The sequence below is a fragment of the Panthera pardus genome, unplaced genomic scaffold, assembly GCF_024362965.1.
Source record: "Panthera pardus isolate Hobbes unplaced genomic scaffold, ASM2436296v1 HiC_scaffold_8, whole genome shotgun sequence".
In the NCBI taxonomy this organism is placed as follows: domain Eukaryota; kingdom Metazoa; phylum Chordata; class Mammalia; order Carnivora; family Felidae; genus Panthera; species Panthera pardus.
The window spans coordinates 52,657,241-52,680,704 of NW_026527013.1; the positions used below are offsets into that span (position 1 = coordinate 52,657,241).

Genomic DNA, 23,464 nt, shown 5'->3' on the forward strand with positions numbered 1-23,464 from the left:
AGGAAGCAACTTCTAATAAAACAGCATGTGTTTCAGTATGTAAATGTTCCATCATGCCACAAAGGTAATAGAGTCATCAGGTGCTGGCAGCAGCCTGGCACGAATACATCTGGATATAAGACAAGAGAGCCAAGTTTGGGGCACTTGGGTGGCTCCGTCGGTTGAGCGTCCGACTTTGGCTCAGGTCATGATCTTGCCGTTTGTGAGTTTGAGCCCCGCGTTGGGCTCTCTGCTGATAGCTCGGAGCCTGGAGCTGGAGCCTGCTTTGGATTCTGTGTCTCCCCGTCTCTCGGCCCCTCCCCTGCTCATGCCCTGTCTCTCTCTGTCTCTCAATAATAAATAAATGTTAAAAAAAATTTTTTTAAAAAGAGAGCTAAGTTTCCACAGAATATTGTCAGTGCTTTTTCTCTGGTTTACATCTTGAAATAAGAGCTAACCACATCTGTTATGGAATCACCATGAATGCAGCAGCTACAAATGTGGGTAGACGGGTGTTTCATTGACCACTGGGCTCTGTCGGTGGCGTTACCATCGGTGATAGGATTTTCTGAAATGATGAATGACATTAACGTTTGGTAAAGTACTGAATAAGAGAATGTACAGTGTACCCTCAATTTACATGGTAATTCCATTTCTGGAAAATTCAGTTTATATTAAAATGAGGTAAAATATACTTTCAAGTTACTTGTAAAACAGATTCTAGGCTTGATAGTCAGAAACAGCCCCCCACCCCCATGAATGTCTAGTGGCACATTGGGAAAGCATGTGAAACAGAGCAGTTTTTGTTATGTGGGGAGTGTCCCATGTGTTGCAGAATTACCAGCCCTCCTAGCCCTCGGTCGTTAAGTGCTGGGTCTCTATCTTTGTGATGACCTCAAATGGCCCGCGTGTCTCCAGGTCACCCCTTAGACAACAGTAGTACTTAGTTGACAAGCACCAATGTACGTTAAGCTGTTTAGCCTTGACAACAATCCTCTGAGTAGATATTTTCATTCCCACATTATGGGTGTGCACGTCGAGGCTTAGAGAGGTGTTGTCACCTGCTCATGATCACAGAGCTGGGACTGGACCCACTTCATTCATCTGCCTCACCACAGTGTTTAATACTGCGTTAGTGTTTTATGGAAGTGTATGTTTCAAGATGAATTCAGGGGTGCCTTGGTGGCTCAGTCAGTTAAGTATCTGACTCTTGACTTTGGCTCAGGTCACGATCTCACAGTTCTTGGGGTTCAAGTCCTCTGTTGGGCTCTGCATTGACAGTGGGGAGCCTGCTTGGGATTCTCTCTCACTCTCTGCCCCTCTCCTGCTCTCTCTCTCTCTCTCTCAAATAAATAAACTTAAAGTAAAGATGAATTCATCATGCATTTATGAAACACCTACTGGATTACAGGCACCAATAAGTCCTGTAGACACAGAGGCAAATAACTAAGACGTGGTCCCTGTATAACACACGGGATGGTCCAGAGAGAGAGAGAGGGAGGGAACATGGCTCAGGAAAGGAAAAGAAAGAAAGGAATAGAAGGGATAGAAAGAGGGAACATGGCTCAGGAAAGGAATAGAAGGAAATCCACACTGTGGCCAGTGTGCATTCCTCAAGAGGAAACGGAGAAAGGCAGGCTGGGTTGCTAGGCAGGGACCAGCTTAGGAGGGGTTTGTAGGCCAGCCTAGTAAGAAGATGAAAGGAATGGAGAGTCACTGGAAGGCTGAAAGCAGAGGGGTGACATGACCAGGGTTTCCTTATGAAAAGGCCCCTGTGACTGTGACATGGAGAGTGGGTCAACAGGAGCCAAGGCTGGGGCTCTCTTCTGCTGGTTCACCAGCACGCGGTGGCAGCTTTGCAGTGGGGACAAGAGGACAGGTTTGAGAACCAACACAGGAGTGCGAATCAGCCCCCACCCCGCCCCCCTGTGACTGAATGTAGAGGGTGAAGGGAACAGAGACGTCCGCAAGGAAACCCAGGTTCCTGGTTCAAGTGTGTGGTGCCTGGTGGCACTGCTGGCTGAGATGGGGGACCCGGCAGGAGGATGAGGCACGGCTAGAGCTGAGGGAGACCCTGTTGCATTTGTGATGTCTGTAGCACTGTAAGTAGAGAGTGTCTGCACAGTGGTCTAAAGCCCAGGAGGGAGGGATGTCGGGGGGGGGGGGGCACCAGCATATATGTTAGGGGTCCACAGATGCTTCAGGGGGCCCTTAAACCTCTTGGAATTGTGTAAAACTTTTGGGACCATGTGGATAACCACATTTTTCTAGGGTGATGGTTCACAGCTGTCCTCTCATTTTCAAAGAGGCTTGTGTCCCCCAAATGACGAGGAATTTCTGATAGTGTAATTTCATCTGATGTAAGTTACACCACTATTTTATATACCAGTACAAAATACTACCAATTGAGAAGGGTGTTTACCAGAAGCAAAAATACCTCTAATTCGTCTGCTCTGTGTTCCCTGAACTTCACATGTGCCACATGAAATAACCACCCAAGACTCTAATGGACTCTCACTGTTTTGAAGTTTCTTTGGCAGATTCTCTTGTCTGCTGGCATATTGTTTGGATTTTAATAGCTATTGTTTGCATGTACTGCAGTAACAATGTAATACAGCTTCATGTCCTGGAAGGTATTTTCTTAGATCCATAAAGTACAGTTGATGCTTGAGCTACATGAGGGTTAGGGCTGCACAGTTGAAAATCAATATATTAAGTTTTGACTCCCCAAAGACTTAACTAGTAGCCTGCCGTTGACCAATAACATAAGCAGGTGACTAACATATTTTGTATATGTATCATATATTGTAGTCTTACAGTCAAGTAAGCTAAAGAAAATTTTATTAAGAAAATTATAAAGGGGGTGCCTCAGTGGCTCAGTCGATTGAGCATCCGACTCTTGATTTTGGCTCAGGTCATGATCCCAGGGTCATGGGATCGAGCCACCACATCGGACTCCACGCTGAGCATTGGAGCCTACTTGAGATTCTGTCTCCCTCCCTCTTTCCTTCTACCACTCACCCCACTCATGCTCTTTCTCTTCTCTATAAAATAAAAAAAAAATCATAAGAGAAAATACATTTACAGCACTCTACTGGATTTATAATACAGTCCATATAAGAGGACCTGCAGAGTTCAAACCTATATTATTCAAAGGTTAACTGTACTTGGTTGTTTCTTCATAAGAAAAGGTAAAATTATGATTATTTTTCTAATGACTTATATTTGCTTTACAGTATCAATTTTCACCTCTTTTTGTGTGCCTGTCAGTGTAATCTTTTCAAAAGACCTTTTAAACACCAGAAATTGATTGAAATTAATTTAAACTATTTTTTTCAATGTTTATTATTTGAGGGAGGGAGGGAGGGAGGGAGAGAGAGAGAGAGAGAGAGAGAGAGAGAGAGAGAGAGCATGAGCAGAGGAGAGGCACAGAGAGACACAGAATCTGAAGCAGGTTCCAGGCTCCGAGCTGTCATCACAGAGCCCAATGTGGGGCTCGAACTCACAACCCATGAGTTCATGACCTGAGCTGAAGTCAGACACTTAACCGACTGAGCCACCCAGGGGCCCCTAAACGATTTTAACCTACAAAGCCCCTCAACTGAAGCGATGATAATAGGGACAGCTCTGACCTAGGGCCCTTATACTCAGGGAGCAGTGGCGACCCTGCAGCTGCCACCTGAGGGGGGGGACATTGTGACTTCAGAGATAATAAGGTGAACAGTGCGGAAAGCATGCATCTTCGAATTGGTGGAATTGAAACTGTGGGAACAGATGGGCTACCCAGGGAGAGAATGCAAGAGAAGGGAGGAGGGGTAAAGATAAGGGGTTTGGGGAGGCTGAGAGGTGGAGAAGGAACCTGAAAAGGAAGCTGAGTTCCCTGGGAAGTCGAGAAACGCCAGGATTGAAAGGCCTGAGGAGGGAGTGAGGGAGGAGAGCCCACCGCATCTGTCCACGCGTCGTGAGAGCGCGTCCAGCTTCAGTGCATTGAAGGGGCTCTGGGGCAGTGGAGTCCAGCTGTGCATTTCTTAATTTATTCATGAAGAGGGGGTGAGAGACAAAGGGTGACACCGTTATCCAGCAAAGGGACACACAAGGAGGAACCTGTTTGGGGGAGAAAGTCGTGGTTTCGGTTTTGAGCATGTGGAATTATAGGTCAGAAATCCGGGTGGATGTACACATAAGGAACAAAAGGAGTTGAAAATGTGGGTCTTAAATTTGAGATACGGCTGGGCTGGTGAGAGAGACTGAAGGCCATCGGCACATCGGTGATGTGCTTAACTACCGGAGTAAGTAAGGCAAGTCAGGAGAGTGGGTAGAGAGCAAATAGAGGTTGGCTGAGGCCAGATTTTTGGGAATCAGCTTTGGAATCTACAGAGAGCAAGTGTAACTGTGAAACAGAGGGCAGGGCTCGCTCCCAATCTATCTTTGTATCCTCTATGCCTCCCACGGCATCTGACACAGGACACATGCTCATCAAAGTTGGTCAACTGGCTGATAAATTGATGGAAAGAATGAGTGAAGAAATGAGTCTGTGAAAGAGACTAAAAAAAAAAAAAAATCATGCGGAATGGAAACAGGAAACCAGAGGCATCATCTAATGAGGGAAAGTGAAAGCTGCAAAATTGGAGGACACGTGCTAAGAAATTACTGAGTTTGACCTAATAGGTGTGCCTGGTGTCTTCTGGGGTGGCTGCTGAGTGGAGAGGTGGCAGACAGAAGGTGAGTCTCCATCAACAGAGGCAAGTGTAGATTCTTCTTTCAAGTCATAAAGCTGTTTTGGAGGGAGCATTTTGCAGCCACAGGTGGCCTAGGTGGGATCCGTGTTGTTCAGGACTCCTAAGGCAGACCCAGGAGAACAGCAGGTGATTGGCCTGTGGGCTGATGGGAAGTGGTTTGTCTTAGAGAACAGGTGATGCAGGATCCATGCAGGATCCAGGCAGCTCTTTCTGACTGAGACACATTCCCTGAATGTTGGCTCTCCTCTCCACACCTCCATTGCCAAGAGGAAGCGTGTTAAAGACTAGCGTAAGAGGATGTAGTGTGGTGCTTCTCATCTGACAGCCTCCCCACAACCCCTGCCTGGGATTTAATGGTGTGCTTTAATGGTGCTCTTGGTCTCCATGGTGACACCAGCCTTCTAGTCCAAGAGAGATGGATGGGGTTTAAATCATTATTAGCCAAGGTACCAAGTGTGTTTTCCAGGCAGTAAATAATAGCTCCTAAAGCTCTTGTAAGCTTGGCTGGGCACTGCATGGAATATTTATGTCATTTGAGCTTGTCTGGGGATTTGTTTTCATTTTTGTGGTCTTTATGGTGGAGCTATGTAAAAATCAATAGCATTGCCTCTCTAGTTAATCTTAATTCACCATGAAATAGGCTTAAACACTAGACTCCCCCATCCAGTGATTTTTAGATATCCCGTGGACAAAGATTTGAATCGGGCTCAACCGTCTTAATGAGCATGGTTGCTATTTAAGTACCTTGTCACCTCTGGGCCCCCAGCTTTTCTACTACCATGCAAAGCTGGTTTCTTTCCCTGGAGATGATGGTCCCAGGCTGAAGCACCCCACGTGCTCCATGTCCTGACAGTTCTTTCTTGCTCTGAGGAATGTATTCACACAGTACATTCTAGATCAGGACTCTTTAGAGCAATAGGGACAGTCTGTCTCCCTTCGCAGCCCAGGCCCATGAAGAGCTCTCTAGCTACACCACTGCCACCTGAGCTGCCTGCTCCCTCATCAGAGTGATGTGTTCCTGAGCTCCCGCTGCTACTACTGAATGGGTCCACCATTATGGCTGTCCATGTCTAGGGCTGGCTTGTATGCCCTTATAGGCAGGGGTCCGACTCATTCATCAGCATGCTTTCCAAAAACAGCAGAGGGCCTGACACACAGTGGGCTCAATAAATGGCTGGTGAATTGAATTAGAAAGCTCTTAATCCTCAGATGGAGAGGCTCAAAGTGAGAACTGTTTACATTTAAGGCCTGTTGCAGACACATGGGATTATATCCTGTTTTGTTCCATTTGTTCTTTCTGGGTTATTGAGGTCATAATGTGTTCATTCACCCACTATTTAGTCTGTGTAGGCCTTTGTGAAAAGCATTCAGAGCCTGCAAAGATGAATAAGGCGCTTGCCCTTCAGTGAATCCCACTTTAGAAGGAGAGGCAGGTGTATGAGAAGGTAGAATGGTATCAGAGCTAAGTGAAAGAAGGCTGGGAGGCTGTTTGCTATGAGCCAATGTGTGAAGTTTCTGTGCCTGGTATTGTGTAGGCATTGGTTCATTTAATTCTCACCCTTAACCATAAAAGGTAGGAACTGTTATCCATATTCCATAGAGTTAAGAGCCCAAGGCTCAAAGGGATTGAGTTAATTGGCTGTATGATTATCCCCATTTTATAGAAGAAAATATCAAGACCTAGAAAGACAATAACTTGCCAAAAGTAGGTCATGTACACAGAAAGTTCCAGAGGCAGGATTTGAGCTTGGTTATTCTGCTGTCAAGGTTGATCCCCCTATACTGCCCCCATGTGCTGTAGGCTAAGGAAGGAGGATTTCATCCTGTAGCCTAATGCTGATTCCTGAAAGACATGGTAATTGACCAGTCTTGAAGGTTGGCAAGATTTTGTTAACTAGAAAAGGGGGAAAGGACCTTCCAGGTGAAGAGAATGACAAAAGCAAAGGCTTACACCCATGAAAGTGCAGGGTTTGTTCGGGGACCACAGGGAAATGTGTGAGATGAAGCTGGTTGGATTGTAAGGCCACTTGAATTCACTATGGGGCTGTGTAGCGGTTGAGTGCTGGTTTTGGAGCCAGACAGATCTGAGCTTGAATCCTGTTTTTTCTGTTTAACCATGGGCTAAATACTCAGCTTCTGGGCGTCTCGCTTTCCACTTCTGTGAAAGGGGAAATGATAATGGTTTTTATCTTATAGAACTGGATAACATAAGAAGGAAGCATGTAGAACCAGCAATAAGTGTTAGTCCTGTCATTATTAGGGATCTCCTGATTTTCCATTTTTCCTGAACAGAGCACTTTTCCCTCTTAATCCCTCTGTTCCAACCAGCATACCCCTGATTGGTAAATAATAAAACCATGGGATCTCCAAGTTGGACTAGTCCATGGGTGTAGATGATCTTTATGGCCCCAACCATTAACAAGAAGAAAGAGTAACACCATTCCTAAGATGTTTGGTTCTGTGCCCACCATGCCCCAACCCCTGAAGATGCCTTATTGATCTAATCTTTCCTTCATAACCTATGAGGGCTGGCAGTGGCATTTTTGGGTCAGAATCTGAGAAGTCTTAGCAAATTTCCCCCCATAAACTGTACCTGATCCCCCAACAGCAACATACCCCTCAATGGGGAGCCCCCAGGCTCCTTTCTTACTGGGTTCCTGAAGCCTTATGAGGGTTGGCAATGCTTATTGTCCTTGGCTTCCCCTGAAAGTCTGGCTCCCCCCTTTCACAGGGCAAGCTTTGTCCCTGTGATGACACAGCTGGGACCCATCCTTCCCTTCACTGCAGCCTTTCAGTCCCTTCTATTCTTTTAATTTGGAACTTGGTCTTAGGGGGTTTTATCCTGGTATAATTTCTCCTATTACATCTAAGAACTGTTTGCACCCTGCCCCCTTCAGTGGCCATAGCTGTTGGCTGGAGTCAGGACTCCAGAGGATTCTCACCCATAATGGCCACTTTGGCTTATTCCTACCTCTCTCTAGCCTTCATTTCAGAGTCTGGCTGCTGCACCCCCTCACAGTGGCTATGTGCACTTCCCTTCTGTTCTGATGTTTTTCTTATCTCTGGTCCTCTTCACCTAGATTGTCCCAGCCAATGATTTACTACCTCTTTACACCAGCCTTCTGCTTTCTGCTGCCCCAACAATGCTCTTCACTCCCATTGTTAATGAGAGGATCCCATAAGGGTTTTCAAGAGCCACTCTCCTGCCCTCCCCCCCACCCTTACCGCCGAGACAGAGATGACTCCAGCCTCTTTGTTTACATTCTTGAACCCCCAGATATGTTGATTTCTACTGGCCAAAGCTACTCACTCACTGGGCTGGAGGGACATTGCTTATTGACCTAGTGATGCAAAGGCAGTCACAATTTTTCCAATTATTGAGCAGTGTCTGTGTGGCAGTTGCCTTGCATGGTGATCTCAAATTCTCACATCAACCTTTGAAATAAGTGTTATCCTCATTTCACACATGAAGAGGACAGGGGCTCAGGAAGACCTCAGAGACCTTCTAACCCATGTATGCACCTTTCTACTTGATGATGGGATCCACACCAAATTTGGCTACTCACCCTGTCAGGCTCATTCTAAACTGTGACAGAGAAGGTTAAAACAGTGGTTTGTTAGAAATGGCGATCTCTTTGACAGGTCTGTTTTAACTGCTCTTTTAATTTTACGGACTGGACCTTTCTGAAGACTTCCTGACTGTATTTGTTGCCATTCCTGGTTGATTCCAGGTGTGGAAGGATGGTGGCTCTGAAGAGTCTACCTTCAGGATTCTCAGGTCATCCTTGGAATCTTCTTTTCATTCTGACTAGAAAGGAATAAGGTGGATCATTTGGGCTAGTGCCTTCATTTAAGAAAAAATGATACAGACTTAGAGCAGGACAGGGCCTATCCAAGATCATGGAGGCAATCCGTGGTTAGATATTTAGGTTACATGTTGGACTTCTTACAACGGAGACCTCAAAGAGCAGTAGTGGAAAGAACGTGTATTTCTCTCTACCATAACAGTCCAGGTATAAGCTGCCTGCTGTTGGGGACCCAGGCTGTTTCTGTTCTGTTGCCATGTTTTTCTTCATTTACTATTTCTGTTAGAATGGTTGCCCTCATTTCCATGGTCTAAGATTTCTCACAACTTGGTCTTCATTCCAGCCTGTGGGATGGGCAAGAGGAGAAGAATAGGATACAGTTCTTCCCTTTAAAGATACAACCTGGAATTTGTACATAGTGTAGTCACATGGCCACACCTAGCTGCCAAGGGGGTCTGGGAAATGTTGCCTTTATTCTAGACAGCCATGGATCCAGTCAAAAATAGGAGTTTTGTTACTGCAGAAAAAGGGAATGCAAATCTTGAAAGGGGGCCCATGTTCTCTGCCACTATGGTAAAATGAGGACTAGAGCTAGCTCATCCCACCCTGCTTGCTGCCTCCAGTTCTAACCCTGTCCCTCTCAACCCAGATCTAGGACAGTACCCTGAAACATGGGTCCCAAGGCTGGCTGGTGATTTTAGGCTCCACACATGGACTAACTTTCATAGATAAAGATACACCACAAATCACTGCATAAAAATTATAACTTCAGCTTCCCAAGGAAATATTTCTGCATTGCTGAAATGCTGTTATCTCCTTGAATAGTGAATATCTTTGCTATACTCTTGTGAAAACGTGGCTCCATCCACCTATTTAGAATTTGATTGCTAGAACAGAATGTTTTTTTCTTCATTTCCTATTTCTGTTAGAATGGTCTAAGAATAATGTCTCTAAAAGGGGTGAAGAGGCCAGATGTGTTCATGGTGACATCCCTCCTTCAGATCCACATTCTCCTAGAACCTTGTTTTGAGAGATCAGTAACATCCTCTGGGAGATCATACCAGACTATTTGGTGCCTGCTATGGTGTCCCTACCTAGGGATTCAGGTAGTTTTCCCTCAAAAACCGGCACTGGGGAAAATCTGTTGATATTGAAAACGTTGATTCTCTAAGGATTGCAATCATATGTAATGGGCATATGTACCCTACACACAGAGGCAAGCCCAGCTAGAATGGAAGGGGTGGGGGGAAGGCTAGACTAATACAATGTTTCCCACACTGGGGTGGTAGGCTACGATGAGTTGCTGGCAAAAGTCAAGAAAACTGGACCTTTGAAGTTAAGGACAGACAGAGGGAGAAACAGGAGTTGAAAATAGGAAGGCATGTCTGGCCAGGTTTATGGCATGGAGCACAGCTTATATGGTAGAGAGAGCTGACTTCTGATTACTTACCGTTCTGTGACCTGGCACAATCCACTTCTTTCTTTAATCCTCAAGTGTTTTTGTTTTTTGTTTGTTTGTTTGTTTTTGTCTACAAAATGGGGCCAGAACCTATTCTACTGGCATGAAGATCAGTCAGAGATAGTATACGACACATCTTTGGCACCCGGTGGTGCCTCAATTACCAACAGCATCTTCCAAGGCCCTGGGTAGCTGGCTCTCAGAAGGTTCAGCCTAAATTAGAGTCAGGACCTTGGATAGCTCTACAAATCCTGGTCCTTTGAAAGGGTTGTGGTTAATCCTGGACTGTTCTAGAAAACATTGTGGTTGCTGGGCAGGACCCCAGCGATCATCCATGTGATCTATCCCACAAATATGGGAAGTGTTTTTTTCTACTGGCAGTCCACAGGATGATTTTAGTGATACATGAACCTGGATTAAAGAACATCTGATTACATAATGAGATAATATTCCCTTTCCATGTTGCTTAAGGCAAAAGGTACAGTTAACTGCTTCATCTTTTAGCACCTCCTTGACACTTGCTACTCTTGGTTTTGAACAGAGAGAGAACATAGCCCAGACTCTGACTGAGCCTTTGGCTATAATTTAATCATGCTTTGTTTTCATTGCATTTATTTTTGCATTCACCTTCTATATTTGTCATTAGAGATAATGGTTTTCTGTTTATGGGGGTAATTCAGTTTTTCCATTACATATATTTATTGAACATAAGAGAGAATATTGAATTATAGAAAATATTAAGTAAATAATACAAAAGTATACATATATATGGCAAAAAAAAAAATTGAGAAAATGGTATAAAGATGATTGAAGCTTGGATTAGTTCATCCCTGCCTCTTGTGGATGGTAAAGTGCCAGCCCAGAGAGGCGATGGAACTTGCTCAAGCCACTTATTATATTGGATCTTCTGACCCTGTGGTTCTATGTCTTTGCCCCCACACCAGCCTGCTTTCCCAAAGCCTTTTGAACAAGGCTCAACTTTCCAATTGACCCCATTATCCTGGAAAACTTAGGGAGGGGCAGCCTTTCTGCAACTTTTGTCATGTTCTCAATGATCAGACAGTCTCCCTGCTATGAAATAAATAGCTGTGTCCTGGAAGTAGGAGGAAAATGCTCCACAATTCCAGTATTGGAATGCAAATGAGCAATTAGAGTCAATTAAAACAGGATACAGTATAATTACCACCAAGTGTGCTAACCTTTATATTCAAGAGGACTTGACCTGCTGAAAGGAAATTAAACAATAGTAAAAAACAAAACAAAACCTCTTCCTTAACCAAGGGGGATGTGCTTGGGGCAGGAGCCTCACTTCAGGGGCCTCTGAGGTCTGACAGATTAGACCCTCCTTCCCCCACACCCAACAACTCTCTGGGTCTGAGCTACCAGCCAGACTTGATGGTACCTTGTCAGTGACTTTTATTGCCATCACCAAACACTGCATATTTTAGCTAAATGCCCAAGCCCTGCTTGGCTCTTCCAGAGACTCCTGTAGCCTTGGGCATCTTGAAAGCCATGCTGAACTTTGCTGCAAAGTACCTTGTACCTGCACTTCCTTGACCTCTGCATCTGAACTGATCTGTCTTTTAAAGCCAGATCTCTTACTTCCTTATTTATAAACACTCCTCTGAAAATCCGATTCGATTTTCTGAATCCCATTTTATGCGGACCCAGCGTTTCCTACAGAGGAAGCACACGGTAGTGTTGTGAAACCCTGCAGTCTAACCTTGGGGTCCCAGACCTCAGCCTGCTTATTTGTTCATCCATCCACCAAATGTTTATTGAGCTTGTTTTATGTACCTTGTGCTGTCCTGGGCACTGTGGACACAGCAGGGAAAGTAAAAGACAAAACTCCCTTTCCTCAAGGAGCTTATGTTTTAGAAATCTTACACTTACAAGGTGATAAAACAGCGGGTGGAGAGCAGCTAGAGGGGACCAGAGAGCACTGGAGTGACAGGGATGTGTGTGTGGTGGGGGAGGGAGTCAGGGAGGAAGTGGCACTCCAGCTCTCCGTAATAGGTGGGCAGATGGCATGGCTTATAGGTTTAGAGGGTGGATCCTGAGCTGAGACTGAGGTACAGTAGTCCGGCCCCCTGCTCCTTATTCATGGTTTTGATCTCTGCGGTTTCAGTTCCTCCCTGGAAGCAGATGATCCTCCTCCTGATGTCAGAAGGTCAATAGTAGCCTAATGCTATGTCACAGTAGTCTAGGTCATTCACCTTGCTTCTCTTCACACAGGCACGTTATCATCTCACAGCATCACAAGAGGGATAAGTATAGTACAGTGAGGTATTTTGGGAGAGAGAGACCACATTCACTTAACTTTTATTGCAGTATATTGTTATAATTGTTCTAGTTTATTCTTAGTTAATGTTTGTTAATGTGTTTAATCTCTTACTGTGACTAATTTATTAATTAAATTTTATCATAGGTATGTACATACAGGAAAAAACATAGTATATATAAGGTTCAGTCCTACCTGTCTGGATCTTGGAACATATCCCCCATGGATAAGGGTGAGTGGGGGCTTATAGTACTTCAGAAACACCATTCTGGGCTTCAGCTGCCTGATGTATAAAGTAGGTAGGACAATGGTATCACACCTGGATGGCAGGGTCCCTGACTTTGAGGAGTCCTCAGCCTTGTGGGGATTCAAACACACCCAGGAGGAACACCTGGGGCTGGATAGTACAAATAGAAGAAGGCACAAAAAGATAAGGAGGCCTTGAAGGAGCCTGGCACGCTTTCCAAGGGTGAGGAACCTGGTACAGCAGAGGACAAAGTAGTTGGGGGAAGGATAGAGACTGATCAAATCACACAGCAAGCCAGGGAAGCCCAAGATTTGAATGCAGGGTCATCTGACTCAAAGCCTAATCCTTTGCGCTATATCCCACGGCCTTCAATGTGTGGTTGGGGAGGGCAGATTCAGAGAAGCAGGAAGACACATGCTGAATTCATAGTTTTGAAACTTGCCTGCAGTGTGGACAGAGTGGGGCTGGTGCATGACTGAGAAGAAAGATAATGAAAGGCTTTGGTGGTGGGGCTGAAGAGGGGGTGTAATTTCAGAATATAATTGGAGATCAAGTTGGTGGGTCTTAATACCACTGATTGATGGGGACACAGCTCAGGAAAGAGGGGAGGCAGACTCCAGCTTGAACACCTGGAGGACAACCCAGGGGACAGTATTCTCAGCCCACTTCTACATTGTTGGCTAGTTCCACATCTTCCCTGCCTGACTCAGCCTCTCCCATTCCTGCTTATCCTTGGAGACCCAGCTGCAACTCCACTGTCGGCACCCAAAGGCCGAATCCATTCGCAAAGAACCTTCCAGCCTGTCTCTCTAGCTTCCTTTTCCTGTTTCACACTGCTCCTTTGGGTGTTATGACCCCAGGAATCCCATTCAGGTATGCACATTCAGCAGGTCTTTCCTTAAGCATGAGATCTGGGGCTTACCACTCTGGGCACAGGGACTAAGGACCTGCAGGAGACTATGAAGGCATAAATGAAAAATGGGCTAGATCAAGGGTAGAAGATAGTGGGTTTCTTCCCAGCTGATTATGGAGCTGCCTGGAGTACTGTGGAGGGTTCTGAGGCTGTGTCCATGCTTAGCTGCACAGAGTATTGTGATCGATTAGTGATGTCTGCCATGAACACAGCAGGGATAGGGCAGGGTAAATGCCATTTATGTACAATTTCTTAATGACAAGATCTGTATTGTATGGACAATCTACAGCTGTTCTCAGGAAAAATCAAAGATGATATCCCAATGGCTGGTATAACTGAGGGCAGAAACAAATCAGAAGGGGGCTGTTAAGAGAACCAGGACCAGTGTCAGATACAGGCTGTCCTCAGCATTGCATTTTCAACTTTCATACCACTCTCCACTTGTGTCCATTACATAATGATGCCCCTAAACCACCTTTTGTTCCCTGACTTGAGGCTCTCAAACCTCAGCTCACAAAGGGATTTTTCTAGCTAATGCCTGCCAGCCAGTGGTTTCGTTTTGGCAGCCTAAGTCATTGTCTGTACTGTGGTCTTTGAACAGTTCATCTGAATATTTTATTTCCCTTATGGTTTTATTTTAAAAAACGTAAAAATGAAGGTGTGGATACCAGTGGAGGGAGGGTAGTTCTCCTCAATGTAATGTAGAAGCAGAACATGCATTTAGAACTTTAAACAATGGAATTACTTCAAAATAATTGTTATCTATTTAATAAATCATACTACTGTGGTCATTGAGGAGTAGTCTGCTATGTATGCTGCTGAGGGCATAGTGAGGGTGCATTTGGCCAGGTTATAAGTGACCCCTTAATGTTCACTCAAAAACAGACCAGGTGGAGGGGCGCCTGGGTGCTCAGTTGGTTGAGTATCCAACTCGTCTCCTAATTTTGACTCAGGTCATGATCCCAGGGTCCTAGGATCCAGCACCACATCAGGCTTCACGCTCAGCCTAAGATTCTGTCTCTCCCTCTGCCCCTCTACCTTGCTTGCTTGTGTGCACTCTCTCGCTCTATCAAAAAAAAAAAAAAAAAAAGGCCAGGTGGAGTATAACCAACAAGTTAAGGTGGTCCCACAGAGTAAAGATAAAGTCCTATGATTTTCACTTGTTCTATTTTATAGGATAACATTCTTTTCCTTACATTTTGTGAGCATTGGGGGTTAAGATAGGTATGTCATCCTTCGGGGCCTGGGCATTCTGGATAATTAATCTTCTGCCATACTACAGAGACAAAAGTGGAAATTATGCAATTAAAAGCAATAGATTGTAGCTTCCTCCTGTCTTTTCACAGACATAAGCCAGTTGACCACGGTGTGGGGGTTCATTTTGAAGGAAGATACTCAAGAATTTATATGAAATGCTGAAGATCCACGCAAGATTGCGTCTGTAAGGCTAAGAGAAATGGGAGCTTTTATACCACAGTGAGCTGTCTGGGCAGGAACCGTCAACCCTATTGACTGCTGGCCTTTCATTTTTGACTATTAGTATCAGCTGTTGGCTCTGATTCTTATACATCTGACTTGCATTCACCCGGATTACAGTGTATGTTACAGCAAGAGGTTGTTTGAAATAACTGACATGTCAGTAGAGCTGACTGTTGGTTTGGAAACAGGATGCTTAACTGGCTGGGGCAGGGCTGTGAGTAGGCTGAGGATGCTGCCAGCACTGTGGGCCAAGGACAGTGTCTGGATGAAACAACCCAGTCCTCCAGATGTGAGCTCCAGGACCCAATGACACCACCCTCTGCTGGTTCTTATTTCTTGTTTTTGAGGACTGGGTTTAAATCCCTGCTTTGTCACCAACTGAATGACTTACATTTGCATTTATGTAAAGTATGGACTCTTACTTTTTTGTTTGAAGGTTAAGTGCAAAGAAGCAATACCTTTTTTTGTTACTGCTTTGCAATGTTCCTGTCCCCTTTAGTCCCTCTAATGCGTGTATGACCATTCTTCAATGAAGTAATAGCCCAGTTAACACAAGGATCACTGGGTGTCCTGCCATAAATAGCATCTCTATTTCAGTTTTTCGAAGATGTTAATTTATATGAAAATAAAAAATAATACAAGGAAAAATTCAAGTTACATAAATGTAACTATTTCCATTGTCATGTGTAAAGTGGCTGGCATTTAGTAAGATTTTATTCTCTTCTTCCCTCTGTCCCCGTTTCCCATGTCCTGAACTCCTTTATGGTCCAATACCTGGATCACCTCCTTGGAGAAGCCCTCCCTGACTGCCTCTGTAATTAGCTACTCTTTGGTCCTCCATCCTTTATATTCTGCTGATTACATAATGCATTAATTATCTACTTACCTACATGTCTGTCTTTTCTACCAGAGCGGGGCCTCTTGAGGCAGAAACTTCCATTTCGAGACTTATTTGCATATTCCAGAGTCTAGCTCAGCGCTTGGTGCATAGGAGTATTTTTGGTGAGTGAGTGAGTAAGTAGGTGGATGAGTGAGTGAATGAATGAATGCAAAAACTGAGTGAGGGACTAGACCACTGGTAAAAGAAACCCTGAGCTGGGAAGGGTTTCAACTAGAAGAATTAAGATTGTAGGTCACACAGCACAAGTACTTTAGCAGGGAAGTCTGAGTCTCTGAACCATCCAAAAGCTGGTACACATATCTGTGTCTGTGCACCTTTGGGGGAAGAGAGGAGAGTCTGTAGCTGTCCTCAGATTCTCAGAGACATCCATGGCCCCCAAATGTTGACAAGTTGCTGATGTAAACAGATGGAACAGGCAGGCCCCACCGAGAGGGCACAACGAAGTGATTACAGAAGAGATGTGACAAAGGAGGAAAAATCAGACCTGGAGGAGGAGACACCAAGTCCTGCATGGACCTCAAGGAGAGGTTGTGGCCCAAGGACAGGATAGAGTCTTGAGGGTGTTGCTATTTGCTTATAAGCAATGCTTGTGTGAGGAAACCCAGGGAAGATTCTGTTTCTTGTACAGAATCTGTGGGCTAAAAAGGGCTGCTCAGTTTGCTGGTTCCAATCACTGGCCTCCAGGCACACCGAGCAGAAATGATCCCAGGCAAACACTGGGTCTTTCTTGCCCCAAATAGCTTCCCTCCCCCATTTCCCTGCACTTTACTCTTCTCTTCTCTTCTCTTCTCTTCTCTTCTCTTCTCTTCTCTTCTCTTCTCTTCTCTTCTCTTCAATTCTCTTCTCAGTATGTATGTATGTATGTATGTATGTATGTATGTATGTATGTATGTATTTATTTATTTAGAGAGGGCATGTGAGCAGGGGAGGGGCAGAGAGAGAGATAGAGAGGGAATCCCAAGCAGGCTCCACACTGTCAGCACAGAGCCCAAGGTGGGGCTTGATCTCTCAAACCCTGAGATCACGACCTGAGTCAAAGTCAAGAGTCAGACACTCAACCAATTGGGCCACCCAGGTGCCCCTCCCCTGCATCTTTCTATTCTATCCTTGGCTGTGTAAACTTGATTATCATTAAGAGCAGTCTTTTTAAAAAATGTGGGTCATGGCCCATTGGTGAATCATGACGTAAATTTAGAGGGTCATGACCAGCCTTATGAAAACATGAAATAGAATATGATAGAAAATATTGAGTACATCACACATGTAAGAGTGAGTATCATGTGGGACGTCCTGTTTCAGCTCAATATGTATGGGATTTTGATATCATATGTATTTCCTTTTGTGGGTTGTGGTCACAAATGATTGATAAGCACCGGTCTCAAGCATCATTGTAGGCATTCACGAGATACTCACTGAAAGGCCAGGCCCCTGAGTGGACAGTGGTGAGAAATGAGGTGGGAGAAGAAGCCACGTTGGGGTTCTACACTGGAAAGTCCTCTGCTCCTGGCCAGAAGTTAGGGCCCTGCCACATTGCCCACTACCATCACCCCTTCTTGATTCTTTCCTCTCCTCCCCTGGGCAGGTTGTATACGTCACTGCAACATTTCCCTATATCATGCTTCTGATCCTCCTGATCCGAGGGGTCACCTTGCCCGGGGCCTCCGAAGGCATCAAGTTCTACCTGTATCCTGACCTCTCCCGGCTCTCCGACCCACAGGTAAAGTTGCTTGCTTCGTGTCCAGTTGCCTGTCACCACTGGGACGCCCTCTGCCAGCCTCTGCTGCCAGCCACAGGGGCTTAGCAGCTGGCTGAGCATGTAGAAGTCCATGGACCCCTTCTCACAATAATCATTTTCCATGCATAAATTAAATGCCTAGGAAATCCAATATATTGAAATACAACCATCAAAACATCAACAAAAGACAAATTTGTGGCATGTAATAATATATGTGCTTGTTTATCAATACATTAAAGAGCAAGATCCAGCAACAGGTCCTATGATTTTTATGGTTTCAAAGTCATGGTGAGCATAAATGATGTGTGGAGATATCTATACTGTGATATGAAAGTATCTGGGATTTCTACTGCTGACAATTCTGCGGTTTGTTGTCTATATTCATAATTGAAGAAATGCTAAATTTGTTAGAGGTAAGTGTAAACAGAAAGTTTTTCCTCCTGCCTAAGATCACAGATCTCCCAGCCATGCATCTCAGTGAGACCAACTGGGTCTTTGTTGGTGATTGATTTTCCTTGTGGGTGCAGCTTGCAGAAAGAAAATAATTGGTGAAAACTGGCTCACCTCTTAGTTGTGTCCGGTAAGGCGTTGGTTGTGCTGAATCTTGGATAGTGACTGTTTATACCTAAGCTTCTCTAAGTGGGCAGTGATGGTGTTCCCAGGTGTATGTTAGACAAGAGGTGAAAACAGACATCTTGCAGGCCCAGAAATGCTCAACCTCACTACTTGTTAGAAGCTCCTGGGACCTTTTGAAAAATCCCAATTCCCAGAGTGTAGCCCAGACCAATTAAATTAAATTTTCTGGGGGTGGTTCCCAGGTATCAGTGTTTCCTAAAGGCCATCAGGTAAATCCAGGGTGTCAGATAATGTGCTCAAAGACATCTGATGGCTGAGGAGACATCCATGTTTGTTTAATTGAAGTATAGTTGATATACAATGTTATATTAGTTTCAGCTGTACAACATAGTGATTCTGGCATTTTTATACATTGCAAAGTGATCACCCTGGTAAATCTAGCTACCATCTGTCAGCGTACACAGTTGTTATATATTATCAACTATATTCCATGTAGTGTACGTTGTATCCCTCTGACTTATTTATTTTATAACTGGAAGTTTGTACCTTTTAATCCCCTTCTGCTATTTTGCCTACCCCCATCCCAGCAACCACTAGATTGTTCTCTGTATCTTGGAGTCTGTTTCTGTTCTGTTTTGTTAATTTTTTTTGGATTCAACATATAAGCAAAATCATACAGTATTTGTCTTTCTCTGACTTATTTCACTTAAATAATACCCCCAGGTCCATCCATGTTGTTGCAAATGGCAAGATTGCATTCTTCTTTGTGACTGAATAGTATTCCGTTGTATCTGTGTACCATATTTTCTTTATCCATTTGTCAATCAGTGGACACTTGGGCTGCTTTTATAATTTGGCTATTGTAAATAATGCCGTGATGATCATAGAGGCACCCATATTTCTATTAAAATGAACATAGATACATCATGCATTAGAATGTAGAATCTGCATTCATAGTAGATGAGACTGCAGGAAACTCCGAGTCTGCAGTCTGTAGCTTCCAGCCACCCCGTTAGGAGAACGTGGGTGGAAAGGTTTATGGAGGGCGAGTTATTGCAGCTCAGGTGTAGCTCATTACACTGATTAAGGTCCATGGTGAAGTGGCAACGTGTGCTCGTTTCTTCTCAGTTTGCTGTGCCGTGAGGGGCCCCTGAGGCTCGGGGCACCACCGGGCACCTGACGCAGCATCCTGAGTTGCAGGCAGAATCCCTAGGAAGAAGGAAATTAGCTCCTGACTGTTGGCCTCACCAACTCCAACCTCCGATGGCAAAGGCTCAGTTGGAGAGTGAGTTTTGGAAAACGTATTTCCAGAATCACTGGTCTGTGCCTTTTTGTCAGATCCACAAATTCTTGACCCAGTACAGATTTCGTGTTCTTTCCTCTGCTCACAGGTTTCCTTATCCTGTTCCTCAGGGTCTGTCAGGAAGGAGATCCTGGGCATCACCCACATTTTCCAAACCTAACTGATCATCGGAACACCTTGGAACATGTTAAGAATGCAGTTTTGGGGGTATGTGATGGCACCTGCCTATTTATATAATTAGGAAGCTGCCGAGGAGATTCTGATGATCAGAAAAGTTTGGGAAAAGCCAGCCAACACTTACGACCGTAGAGCCCTATCTACACATATACACATGTACCACAAACGCACATACCCACACACAGAACAGAGGTGAAGCCAGGTGTTCACCATTCACACTGTCTGCCTCATCATCCCAGTTTCCTGCCATCTCCCTTCCTCTCAGGCTTCGGCTCCCAGGCCAGCACTCACTTGCAAGGCTGTTCTGAGGAATGGCCACTTGGAGTCGTGGTACGAACATTGGGCCAGCAGTCAGGACCTGGCTTTCCTCGGGCTCTGCTGCTGATCCTAAGTGACCTTGGACAGGTTCCTTCTCTTTTTCTCCTTCTGGGCCTTCGTTTTCCCATGAAGGCAAGAAAAGGTTGATTTCATTCAGCAGGTTCAAAGTGGATTCTGAGATGCCTGCATTTCCCATGAACATGGGTTGACTGATAGACTTACAGGCCACCTTCAGCCCTCTGCCCATTTTTGTAAATAAAGTCTTATTGGAACACAGCCTTGTTGCTTATTTTTCCCCATATTGTTTGGCTGCTCAAAGGCATAACTCAGAGGCAGAGATGAGTAGCTGAGACAGAAACCATATGACCCCTATGCCCCGCCCCCTACCACATTGAATGACTCACTAGAGGGGCTCAGAGGACTCAGAGCAGTCATACTCTTTAATACAGCTTATGTCCACATCAGCGAGAGAAAAAGACACATCACATCAAGTCGGGAGGAATCCATGCATAGGCTTCCCACAGTCACCTGCCAGGAGGAGCCACACAGAACGTGTTCCTTCTTGCAGCATCAAAATGCAGCAGCATGTGGGCAGTATTTCTCCCCAGAGGAGATTGGTCAGGACTCGGGTTTTTAATGGGGAAGTTTTATTAAGTGCGCAGGTACTTTGTGGCCATGTGATTGATCACACGGTCTCCAGAAGGAAAGCAGGTACTCACCGTAAGTTGTATTGCTTGTACAAATAGTCCAGGCAAGCTGGCACAGCAGAATTCAGTGCCCCTGGCATACAAAATGACGGTGTGACTTAGTAACGGGAATATCTTAGCTAAGTTCCCATATAACAGCCAAGAGCCAATCCTGCCAGCAGGCCCTTTGGGATAGGAACATCAGGTCTGCTGTGGTAACTCTTTGCCACACACTGGCAAAACGTAAAATATTTACTATTTGGGCTATTCTAGAAAAAAGTGCTAATTTTGAGCTGCAGAACCCTCAAATGCCTGTAAGGGGAGACTTGTTGGCCTCTGATCTCTGCTTGACTCCCTCACTCTACCCATGTTGCTCTCTGCCTCGGCTGCCACCAGCCTGGTCCAGACACCTCCTAACTGGTCTTCCAGAAATGTCCCTTAACCCTTTGGTCCTGTGGGCCACTCTCATTCAGCAGCAGAGTGATCTTTTTGAAATCTAAATCTGACAGGCATCTCTTGGCTTAAATCCCTTCTGGGGTTCTCTGTGGTCTTTGGTAGGGCCTCCAAGGGCTTCCTTGAGCTGTCTCCTTGCTGCATCCCCATCATTTCTCCCCCTCTCTCAGTTCATGCCAGATACTGGCCTTCTTTCTGCCTCAGGACCTTTGCACATGTTACTTCTCTGCTAAGAATGCTCCCTCTTTCCTCCCCAGACCCTCCTTCTGCACCTTGCCCAACATCCACTCATCCTTTAGGACTCAGTTTAAACATCACTTTTTCAGGCAAGTCTTTCCCAACTGCTAACCATGCACCCCCTAGTATTTCATACTTATTTTCCAAAGCGCTTACCATGTTTGCAGGGAAATATTTATATATGTATATACATGTATGTATGTATTACATGTGTGATTTGTTTAATGTCCATTCATTTGCTTGACAGATATTTACTAAGTGCCTGTTCTGTATCAGAGATTATTATAGGTATCAGGGATATATAGCAGTGGACATTGAACAAAATAATGATCCCTTCCCCAAGAAGTTTATATGCCAGTCAAAGAAGAAAGCAGTGAACAGAATAAAAAATAAAATATGCAGTCCATTAAATGGCAACAAGACCCAAAGAGGCCAAGGATGGAGTTGCAAGGGGAGTGCTTAAGAGAGGGTGGATACAAAGTTCCTCCCAGAGAAGACAGCTTGGAAGCAAGGTCTGTATCTGTTTTTCCCACCATTGTATCTCCAATCCCTAGCTAGCTCAGTGCGTGGGACATAATAGGTGCTCAATAAATGTTTGCTGAATGACTGTAAGAGCCAAAGCTATTTTGAGATTTTTGAAGAAAGATTCTGTTGCTTTAGCCAAAAATTTAAAAACCTCCAGCTCACCAGATCTGTGAGTTGTAATGTTTTTTGATTCTCCTTGTGTGAGCATGCCCACCAAAAGGAACAGAGATAGTTAATTGGGATAGAGGTAAGGATAGTGACCGCAAGAAGGAAGGGTAAACAAAATTCCATGTAACTGGTGTCTTTGGAAGCTGGAGTGTGTTGTGGGAAGGGCCCAACATTGCTGAGAAGAGAGGTGGGGGTAGCCCTGAGCCTGCTTTCTGTCTGCTCCGGGGGCTGAAGGGCTGGTGTTGGTGTGTATAGTAACCTGGAATCTGTGGAGGGGTCTTGATAACTCCTCGAACTTTGGAGGCTAGCACATCACACAGATTCGTCTCGGCGTGCTGAGGGAAGAAGGCAGCCTGTGCGTGGGTCAGTAGAATCACAGTACCCCAGCTAGAATGTCCACTCAGTAGATACATCCATGTCAGAGAGGCGGAGCTACTTTTCTGTGGCCACACAGCAGCTCAGTGGCCCAATTAGGACTTAGAGCCCAGGGTTTCTGGGCTCTGAATGAAGGAAGGTAAGATCTAAAGAAGAAAATGACAGATCCACACCGAGAAGTTTTAAGTGTTCCTATTTGTGCACACCCCAGGCCATGAACCATCGGGAAGGCCCAGGCTGGAAATCCTGCTCTCCCGTTACAGTTCGTGTGGCCTCTAGCAAGGCTCCTCCCTCTCTGGGACCTGGTCATCTCTTCCCTAGAATGAGGGTCACAGGTTGTAGTCGCCTGCCCCATCAGATGGCTGTGAAGGTGAAGTGCAATGACCCAGTTAGTGGAGGAATGTTTTTTCTTTTTGCAGTTACATATTTTAATGTGCATTAGAAAAAAAAAAAAACCTGGGACATCCATCAACTGTATCAGAACCGTGACTTCATAGTTATTGCTGGAGTGAAGCTGTATCTATATACACTTTACACACACACACACACACACACACACACACACACACATGCTACACATTTACATACATGAATGAGGTAAGGAGCAAGGTTAATTTACAAGCAGCTATCAAATAAATACTAGAATGAACATGGACTTGGCAAAAATAGTACAGGGTGAAGACAGGTGTGCTGAGGTTTGGGACACGGCTGGGGCTGGAGAATCATCCTGAAGTAGTGTTAGGACTTCAGGTAGCCACATGGTCCCGCTCAAGACAACTGAGGCATGGCTCTCAGAAGTAGAGAAAGTAGGTCAGGAGAGCTGTCAGGCAGAAATACTTAATCAGGAGATCAGAAAATGGCTCAGCCTCTTGGTGGTTTTCTCTTTTTATCAAGTCCTTGTTGTGACTAATGAACCTGACTTAGTTTCCCATTTGTGCTTCAGAACGCACCAGGAAGAAAGACTCCCAGAAAGGCCTGGCCGCGTGGCTTGTCTACGAGTGTGAACAACCCTTGTTTCTTCGGGGTGATCTAGAAGTTGCAGTGGTCAGGCTTCCCGCAGCTACGAGGGACTAAAAGGTTGATGGTGGACCTATCAGAGTGTCTCTT

General features: G+C 45.0%; 1 protein-coding gene across 2 annotated transcripts in view; it reads left to right on the forward strand.

Moving 5' to 3' along the window:
* SLC6A11 (solute carrier family 6 member 11) overlaps window positions 1-23,464 on the forward strand; it is a 135,028-nt gene that overhangs the window by 45,638 nt on the left and 65,926 nt on the right. The window contains exon 6 of one of the 2 annotated variants that reach the window (XM_019428149.2): window positions 17,387-17,521. The exons of the other annotated variant lie outside the window; for it this stretch is intronic. Coding sequence (XP_019283694.1) covers window positions 17,387-17,521 — 135 coding nt within the window. The remainder of the gene's footprint in view (window positions 1-17,386; window positions 17,522-23,464) is intronic. 2 annotated transcript variants of the gene reach the window in all.